The sequence below is a fragment of the Pangasianodon hypophthalmus genome, chromosome 15 (genome assembly GCF_027358585.1).
Source record: "Pangasianodon hypophthalmus isolate fPanHyp1 chromosome 15, fPanHyp1.pri, whole genome shotgun sequence".
Classification (NCBI taxonomy): Eukaryota; Metazoa; Chordata; class Actinopteri; order Siluriformes; family Pangasiidae; genus Pangasianodon; species Pangasianodon hypophthalmus.
In genome coordinates, this window is record NC_069724.1 from 25,491,216 (window position 1) to 25,501,215 (window position 10,000).

The following is a 10,000-nucleotide window of genomic DNA, read 5'->3' on the forward strand; positions in this document are numbered from 1 at the left end:
TTGCGTCTAAAGGCATGACGTTCTAGAGAGGATGCAGAACAACACAATTCTTCACCATAGCGAGACGAGAACACTGTGTGCAAACACGATTGATGTGACTCCATGACCTTTGACCCCAGGGCAGTTTTGTGCTCGGCATGAGGAAATGATCTTATTCTTTTAGTCACTACACAAAGCTCGTGACCCTAAACACAGAGAAACATTTCACCCACAACCTGAGCTCCTGCTTCACAACCACACTACTGTTTGATCTTTCATGTTTTCATTCGTTTTTATGGTTTATAGAAATGTCAGGAACCAAGCAGATATATTACAAACAACACAGAAGAGCACAAAGACACAAAAAAAACAAAATAATAGGCTGTATACTGTATTACAGAAAAAACAACAACCTTGGAGCGTTTAACTCCTCAGGCATTTCTGTTCGTTTTGTTTTAACTCTTTAAACGTGTTGATGTGTACAGATTCGCACTCTCACACTTTCTCAATAACAACCTGAGCGTTTAAAGGGTTAATGAGAAGTCTAATCAACGAGCTCACACACCTCGGACACGATCGTGGAGATAAACTCCGTCCTCTTGTAAGTCCATCCGTCCACGCAGCTCTCTGTCTCCACTTCAGTCAAGTTCAGATTCCCAGAGTGAGTGTGATTTCGTCCGCTCAGGTGCCACTGGGGCTGAACGTACCTGCTGCATTTTGAGAGCTGAGACTGGGCCTCAGGAATGAAGGCTCTCAGCAGAGAGATCTCGTCGTCCTCAGACACGGACAGGTTCATGGCGGACGTCAGGTTGGGGATGGTGCAGTGATGCGACGGGATTCCTGCCGTGAAGTTATTGAGTAAATTCTGACTGGCCATCAGGAGACCCGGGATGGACAACAGTGTGATGTGGATCAGCTGAAAGCGTCCGAGTCCACCGACTTCTTCTAGAAGATCTGCAAAACCCATGTTTTCTTCTCTTTCAGTCCTGATCTGTCCCACGTCGTCGTCCTCTTCTTCTTAACACCTCGTAAAGTCTCGCACCCTGTGTTCTGACATTGCTCAAACACAAATAAACTACGACCCCTGCAATGATTAATTTTTGGGGTTAATGGTTGTCGAAAAGGCCGGTCACATCTCGCTCCCTGGAGAGGAACATCTGCTGTTTATCGGAAATAAAATAAAACGACGCTGCAGCTGGTTCAGTGTCAAAATAGCAAAAACTGAACATGTTAAATGAAACTTGTGTGTGTTAAAGTGGCTGAGATTCTGCACTGTGGACGTTGCACTTTCAGTCTGTAATCTTGTTCAAATCTGACTCTTAAAGTCTCAAATCCGTGGCAGAGGAATTTCAGTAAAGAGCTTGTGCAGGACAGAAACTCGGTGACACCGTAATCCGGCCCTGAGGCATGCCGTCACTCTCACACTCCTCTAAACGCTCTAAACACTCTGCATCAGGAGAGGTGAACAAAATCAAACATTAATAAAACAATTCATCCAGAGTTTGTGTTTTGTTTTTTTGCTGATCTAAATGACACTTTGCTCTCAGGATCATGAGAGTTACACACACTCTACAGCAGCTATTACACTTAATGTCAATGTTAAACCTGACCTTTATATCTCACAGCACTGTGTTCAGCCACACACACACACACACACACACACACACACACACACACATATGAAGAAAGCAGCTTTGCTTTAGATTAAAATCTGTGCATTTCTTTATGTTCATATCAGCAGTATATCCGTCTCTTCTCAGTGATGATCGATGCGATCAGAAACACGAACACACTTTATCTCTCTTTATTACTCTCAAGCTCAGAGTGATGCTGAACATAATGTCTGTAATAGTTAGAGAAAAATAGTTTATCAGAAAAATTCATTCATTTTCACATTTATTCCTGTGTTTAAACATGGATCATTCTGACCCGAACATCACAACCTCCCAAATACAGCAACCCAAAGCACTTCAGTTCAGTTCAGTTCAGTTTTATTTGTGTAGAGCTTTTAACAGCAGACATTGTCACAAAGCAGCTTCACAGAAATAAATCCATTCTGGATATAAATTTTAAATTTATAAATTTATCCCTAATAAGCAAGCCAGAGGCGACGGCGGTGAGTCCAAGCTCTAGTCCTAGGTGTTGTCCTGGCTGAGGGTTCGAATGGCCTGTGAAGCTCCTCCTCATTCTGATGAAGTGATTAAACCAGTAAAATCAGCTGAGGCTCCTGATCCGTTGGAATGAAAGCAGCACACAGTCGTGTAGTAAAAATAATAATAATAATAATAATACATTATCAAATAAAGGAAAAGAAACAAAAACCACAATAATTTTAAAAGAAAGAATTAAATGAAGAATGTGTGTTTTTATACTATTAGAAACAGATAAAGTACAAATTACAGAGAACGAGATTAAATTCATATAAAAGATAAAATGCATTTTTTCTTCTTTACTCTGAAGTGCAAACATCTGAAAATAGAAATTAATACAAACGCAACAGTTAAACATTCACCAGTGAACAAACTGACAAAGCAGAAGATATTATTAATTATACTGTAATTATTTATTGTGTTTCTATACAGTACACTCGACTCCGGCAGTGAGGAGTGTGTCAGTAACACACCACCACAACACCGCACTACTCCTCACAAAACTACAACACAAATGTGTTAAGAGTTTAAACAAATCCTGCAGTGAGACTGAACACACTACAGATAAAACACCACAATCCCACTGCACATCAGAATTACACAACACACACACACACACACACACACACACACACACACACACACACACACACACTACAGATAAAACACCACAATCCCACTGCACATCAGAATTATACAACACACACACACACACACACACACACACACACACTACAGATAAAACACCACAATCCCACTGCACATCAGAATTATACAACACACACACACACACACACACACACACACACACACTACAGATAAAACACCACAATCCCACTGCACATCAGAATTACACAACACATACACACACACACACACACACACACACACACACACACTACAGATAAAACACCACAATCCCACTGCACATCAGAATTACACAACACACACACTACAGATAAAACACCACAATCCCACTGCACATCAGAATTACACAACACACACACACACACACACACACACACACACACACTACAGATAAAACACCACAATCCCACTGCACATCAGAATTACACAACACACACACACACACACACACTACAGATAAAACACCACAATCCCACTGCACATCAGAATTACACAACACACACACACACACACACACACACACACACACACTACAGATAAAACACCACAATCCCACTGCACATCAGAATTACACAACACACACACACACACACACACACACACACACACTACAGATAAAACACCACAATCCCACTGCACATCAGAATTACACAACACACACACACACACACACACACACACACACACACACTACAGATAAAACACCACAATCCCACTGCACATCAGAATTACACAACACACACACACACACACACACACACTACAGATAAAACACCACAATCCCACTGCACATCAGAATTACACAACACACACACACACACACACACACACACACACACACACACTACAGATAAAACACCACAATCCCACTGCACATCAGAATTACACAACACACACACTACAGATAAAACACCACAATCCCACTGCACATCAGAATTACACAACACACACACACACACACTACAGATAAAACACCACAATCCCACTGCACATCAGAATTACACAACACACACACACACACACACACACACACACTACAGATAAAACACCACAATCCCACTGCACATCAGAATTACACAACACACACACACACACACACACTACAGATAAAACACCACAATCCCACTGCACATCAGAATTACACAACACACACACACACACACACACACTACAGATAAAACACCACAATCCCACTGCACATCAGAATTACACAACACACACACACACACACACACACACACACACTACAGATAAAACACCACAATCCCACTGCACATCAGAATTACACAACACACACACACACACACACACACACACACACACTACAGATAAAACACCACAATCCCACTGCACATCAGAATTACACAACACACACACACACACACTACAGATAAAACACCACAATCCCACTGCACATCAGAATTACACAACACACACACACACACACACACACACACACACACACTACAGATAAAACACCACAATCCCACTGCACATCAGAATTACACAACACACACACACACACACACACACACACACACACACACTACAGATAAAACACCACAATCCCACTGCACATCAGAATTACACAACACACACACACACACACACACACACACACACACACACACACACACACACACTGTGTGAGCTCCAGGTGATAAGGGAAGAGCTGACAGAGTAAAGATCAGCTCCACCTGTCCGACTCTCCTCACACACTTCACTTCACGTTCTAAAGCCCCGGATCAGGTGCCGTTATCTGATTTGTTTACGGGACTTCCGGGTTTTAGTTCGTAAAAATAAACCGCTAAAAAAAATGTAACATTTTTTTTAATGTATAAATGAAAAAATAAAGATAAACATTTTGGGTATAAAAACACTTCGTTTCACTGCAGCGGATACACACGCTAGCGTTCACACACAGGTTTACTCACTTTTATTCCTGTATGTCCTATGCTTATTATTATTATTATTATTATTATTATTATTATTATTATTATTATTATTATTAAAAGCTATATTTATCTCAAATCAACTCCAAATTTCTACGCGTTTGAGCAGAACAGAATAGAAAAAAGTCTTTTTAAAACGTTATAAAAAATAAAATAAAACTGAATTAAAATGTTAAAATTAAACACAGGGTATTTCCGCCTCTTTCTGACAAAATAAAACTCCAGTTTCATTTTCTAGCAGTGTTTATTGTGTGTATATTTACAGTATATGACACTAAAATACGTGATTTCCGGTAGCCACGCCTCCGTAATGGTATGTGAAATGCGCGCGTGCGCCGCCGGACAGGTAAAACCGGTCACACACCTGCACAGCCTCAGACCCGGAAGTGAGTGTGAGTTCTGTCTCCAGGTAAACAACTATTCCGCACTGATTAGTTTTTACTGAATCAGATGTAATAATGTGTGTATTATTAAAATACAGTTTTTGTTAAATTTAAACTCTAGATTGTTTGTTTAAATTTTCTTCACATTTGTGTTGTTTCTGTTTCAGAATGAAGCAGGTGTTGTTCCTCAGTGTGTTCTGCGTGCTGGTGTGTGTCCGAGGCGGGGAGAGTGTGTCGGCTGTGAGTGTGAAGGACCTCTCTGAGCTGCCCTCTCTGGGGGTCATCGCTGCGAAGGAGGGCGCGAGTGTAGTGATCAGGTGTAACGCGAGTGAGCTTCATGAGCACATCGAGTGGTACGACTCTGAGGGACGCGTCCTGAGCGGAAACGACTCCAGTGAGTCCTTCAGCACTTTAACCTTTTACAGTGTTCAAATATCAGAGATAGCTTTAACCGCTCAAGAGGAAAACCTTCAGAGAGTCAGATATGATGTAGGTTTATTTCACTGGAACTGAATTTCTTACAGGATTCACAAATCTGTAACTTAGACTCAAGTTTAATCAAAAGCTCATGCTTATGTTTCATATAAACTGATGAAGCACGGTGTTGGATTAAAGTACAGAACAATGTAAAATCCTTTTTACTGTAGACTAAAACTGAGACAGACACAGGGACTAAACCCAAGACACACATAGGGACTAAACCCAAGACACACATAAGGACTAAACCCAAGACACACACAGGGACTAAACCCAAGACACACATAAGGACTAAACCCAAGACACACGTAGGGACTAAACCTTAGACAGACACAGAGACTAAACCCGAGACAGACTTCGCCTTTTTGGTCCCGTCACCAGAGGAAGCGGACACTGTGAGGATGTTTCTGTGAGGACAGTCGCGGGTTGTGTGTACTGTGCAGATGTTTGTTACTTCAGTGATTAAACGCTGATGTTTTGCGGTGTGCAGGAGGAAGACGGGTCACGGTGGATAAAGACACGCTGAACATCACCAGCGTTTCATTCGAGGATCGTGGACGGTACACGTGCATCTCACGGAGCTCAGAGGGCATCTCCAACTACACGGTGACGCTGAGAGTGAGCTACACCTCCAGCGGATTGGGGCTTTACTACATCATCGTGTGCTTCATCACCTTCACCATCACCATCATCCTCAACATGACCCGTCTGTGCATGATCAACACACACCTGCGCAAGACCGAGCGCGCCATCAACGACTTCTTCCGCACCGACGGAGCAGAGAAACTGCAGAAAGCTCTGGAAATCGCCAAGCGCATCCCCATCGTCACGTCCGCTAAAACCGTGGAGCTCGCGAAAGTCACGCAGTTTAAAACTCTGGAGCTGGCCAAGCAGATGGAGGAGCTGGCGAGGAGCGTGCCTCTGCCTCCACTCATCCTCACCTGCACCACGGCTGTGGATGAAGCGGAGTGTGGAGGTCCAGCAGCTATCGAACATCAGGAGGAGGAACACAGTGAACAAGACGCCCTGAGCCGAGAGATGAGAAAGTGATGCAGGCTTTTTTTTTTTTAGAAAGCAAAGGAAAGAGAGAGAGAGAGAGAGAAGTCTGTGTGCTGTGGAATTTATTCTAACACACTTCACCTGGATGAAGGAACAGTTTTAATCTGCAGGTGATGAAGCTTCCTGCAGTCAGAGAAATGAAGAGCTCCTTCTGAACAGTTCTGAATGTACATTTTATGGCTTTTCAGTATTTTTGCGTGATATGTAGGAACTCAATTTGGGATGTTGCTCAGCTGGACAGTGGTGTGTGTGTGTGTGTGGGTGTGGGTGTGTGTGTGTGCACTCAGAATTAAACTCTCACCATGACTGTGCAACTCCTTGAGCTGAACCTAAAATATGTTTGACTCTCACTGTCATTCCCCAAACCAGTTACACACAGTCCAAAGGTCACAGTTTAAATATTACAGACACACAGTATAAATGGAGTAGAGTCTCAGAAGCGATATTTACAGACAGATATAAACACAGAGATGAACAGATTCAGAGTAAAGTAATAGGAAGAAACATAAATGTTCCTGATGTAGTTCCAGCTTTCACCACCAGGTGGCAATAAAACACAGCAACAGCCCCAATGTCCAGCAACTACAGACTTTTATTATGTTTATATCTCTACTTCCTTTATATTGCGTGTGTATTTTTATTGTGTTTTTAAATTGTATGTTTCTCAGTCAGGCACTTTAACATAGTGACAGTCACTTTGGTGCTGCAGTTTGTAAAAACATGGTGGTAGTTACTGTGATGTGTGTGAAATGTGAGGAGAGGCGGACAGGTGGAGGTGATCTTTGCTCTGTCAGCTCTTCTCTTATCACTGTTTTATCATCAGTCAGAATGTAAAGAAGTAATAAATCATTTGTAATCAGGACTTCAGATGATTAAACACTGCTCAGTGTGAGAGAGTGGTACACACCAAAAACAACACCATCAACACCACCACTAACATCAACACCACTAACACCACCACTAACATCACCATCACCACCATCACCATCACTAACACCATCACCAACATCAACACCACTAACATCAACACCATCACCAACACCACCAACACCATCACCAACATCACCATCACTAACACCATCACCAACATCAACACCACTAACATCAACACCATCACTAACATCACTAACACCATCACCAACATCAACACCACTAACATCAACACCATCACCAACATCAACACCACCAACACCATCACCAACATCACCATCACTAACACCATCACCAACATCAACACCACTAACATCAACACCATCACTAACATCAACACCATCACCAACATCAACACCATCACCATCACTAACACCATCACCAACATCAACACCACTAACATCAACACCATCACTAACATCACTAACACCATCACCAACATCAACACCATCACCAACATCAACACCACCAACACCATCACCAACATCACTAACACCACCACTAACATCAACACCACCAACATCAACACCACCACTAACATCACCATCACCACCACCACCAACGCCACCACCATCACTAACACCACCAACATCAACATCACCACCAACGCCACCACCACCATCAACACCACCACCAACACCATCACCACTAACATCATCACTAACATCAACATGCTGTACATTAGAAATATATATATATATAATCATTTCAACACAATACACACACTATAACAAATCTGTTATTCATTATCTAGAAAAATTATTATCATCATCATTATTATTATTATTATTGTTATTATTATTATTATTATTATTAGTGGTAGTAATAGTAGTAGTATGTATTTGTTTAGTGGAATAGTAAAGAGATAACCTGTTAACCAGTTGTCACAACTTTATGAGCGATACCATTTTCACCAACGCGAGGGGTCACAAAACTCATTTCAGTCTTTTAATGTCGAATTTCAAACTCAGATCCACGCATGTAAAACATTATAACATTACATAGCTACTTTCACTCCTGTGTTTAATGTGTTTACTGAGCGCGTTGCCTGGTGATTTAACGCGGTCTCTGTAAGCTGTGTCTGTGTGGATTGCTGCAGGGAGTCGGGCTCCCCCCGCCGCTGAGGGAGATGGTTCGCTCCACTGAGGCGGAAGTAACCGCTCTGGAACGCGGAGTGAGAGTGTGTGAGAGTGTGAGTGTGAGATGAAGTTGGAGTTGTGAGTTTATCCGCTGTGTTGTGTTGTGTTGTGCAGTGTGTGTGTGTGTGTGTGTGTGTGTGTGTGTGTGTGTTAGCCGTGTCCGCGGGGCAGTATGAGGCGGAGGGAGAAGAGGTTGCTGCAGGTTGTGGTGTTGATCATCGCCGCGCTGCTTTTCCTCCACAGCGGCGCTCTGAGGAACTCCAGCACCGGAAACACGGAGCACTCTCACACACAGGTGTGTTACCTGAGAGAGAGTGTGTGTGTGTGTGTGTGTGTGTGTGTGTACACGTGTCAGAGATGTATACGTCACCCTCTATCACACACCTGTGTAGACACACCTGTGGCGCGCGCTCAGTGTTCCTGCTGCTCCTGATAAAGTGCCAGTGATCTGATTGGCTGACTGAGAGTCTGATCTAATACTTATTCTCTATAACATTAACAACAAACTGATTAGAAGCAGCTGATTTAATGTTGAAAGGTTTTGTTCAGAATCTTTTAAGTTATAAAATATAACTGTTTTGTTTATTTTGTTATTTTCCCTCAGTTTCAGTGTTAATGAATTTATTCTGTAGATGTAATGGAGGTGTATTTGGCATCAGCTTGTGGAAACTAGCCTGTCTGCTGTAGCCTGATGTGAGGCTTGTGTGATGAGGACAGGAGTAATTCAGGGTCTTTAGCAAAAACATCTTCCTCATTAAACCCAAACACAGAGGCCTAAGGTGGAGGTAAGAACAGTTCCAGATTTACTGCTTCATCTTCCTGGTCATCAGAGTTTCAAACTGCGTCTGGAAGCAACATCAGCACAGAGCTGTGCATCAGGAGCTTCATGGAAACGGGTGTTCATGACCGAGCTGCTGCACACACGCCTCACTAGGCACAGTGAAGTGGAATGTTAATGTTAATGCTGCAGCATACAAAGACTTCTGACTTCGTGCAGCAGTTTGGGGAAGAACCTTCAGTGTTCCAGCATGACGATGCCCCTGTGCACAAAGCGAGCTCCATGAAGACATGGTGTGTGAAGGTTGGAGTGGAAGAACTCGAGTGTCCTGCACAGAGCCCTGACCTCAACCCCACTGAACACCTTTGGGATGAACTGGAACTGGAGACTCCTTACCCAACATCAGCGCCTGACCTCACTAATGCTCTTGTAGCTGAATGAACACAAATCCCCACAGCCACGCTCCAACATCTAGTGGAAAGCTTCCCAGAAGAGTGGAGCTCTT

At 42.8% G+C, this 10,000-nt stretch overlaps 3 protein-coding genes across 5 annotated transcripts in view; 2 read left to right on the plus strand and 1 right to left on the minus strand.

Moving 5' to 3' along the window:
• oatx (organic anion transporter X) overlaps nt 1-1,367 on the minus strand; it is a 6,644-nt gene extending 5,277 nt beyond the window's left edge. Inside the window, exon 1 of one of the 2 annotated variants that reach the window (XR_008303744.1) lies at nt 545-1,367. Coding sequence is in view for 1 of the 2 variants with exons in the window: in XM_026912306.3 (XP_026768107.2) it covers nt 545-946 (402 nt within the window). In the remaining variant the exon portion in view is untranslated. The remainder of the gene's footprint in view (nt 1-544) is intronic. The other variant, XM_026912306.3, reaches the window with a different exon arrangement.
• Nucleotides 1,368-5,041: 3,674 nt separating this feature from the next.
• LOC113525720 (microfibril-associated glycoprotein 3) lies at nt 5,042-7,525 on the plus strand. Of its 2 annotated transcripts, none has more exons than XM_026912308.3 (3): nt 5,042-5,138; nt 5,280-5,506; nt 6,080-7,525. In XM_026912308.3, the coding sequence occupies exons 2-3, from the start codon at nt 5,281-5,283 to the stop codon at nt 6,637-6,639; spliced, it is 786 nt and encodes a 261-aa protein (XP_026768109.1). In that variant the 5' UTR covers nt 5,042-5,138; nt 5,280; the 3' UTR covers nt 6,640-7,525. The 2 variants fall into 2 exon arrangements, with proteins under 2 accessions (XP_026768109.1, XP_034167173.1); XM_034311282.2 differs by having other exon boundaries at nt 5,133-5,189.
• A 1,124-nt stretch (nt 7,526-8,649) lies between these two features.
• galnt10 (UDP-N-acetyl-alpha-D-galactosamine:polypeptide N-acetylgalactosaminyltransferase 10 (GalNAc-T10)) overlaps nt 8,650-10,000 on the plus strand; it is a 12,683-nt gene continuing 11,332 nt past the window's right edge. The window contains exon 1 of the mRNA XM_034311281.2: nt 8,650-9,012. Within this exon, the coding sequence (XP_034167172.2) occupies nt 8,890-9,012 (123 nt within the window). The 5' untranslated portion in view covers nt 8,650-8,889. The remainder of the gene's footprint in view (nt 9,013-10,000) is intronic.

Coding starts and splice junctions, on each gene's coding strand:
- LOC113525720 (XM_026912308.3), top strand. CDS start 5,281: ATGAAGCAGGTGTTGTTCCTCAGTGTGTTCTGCGTGCTGGTGTGTGTC. Junction 5,507..6,079: donor CCTGAGCGGAAACGACTCCA/GTGAGTCCTTCA, acceptor TGCGGTGTGCAG/GAGGAAGACGGGTCACGGTG.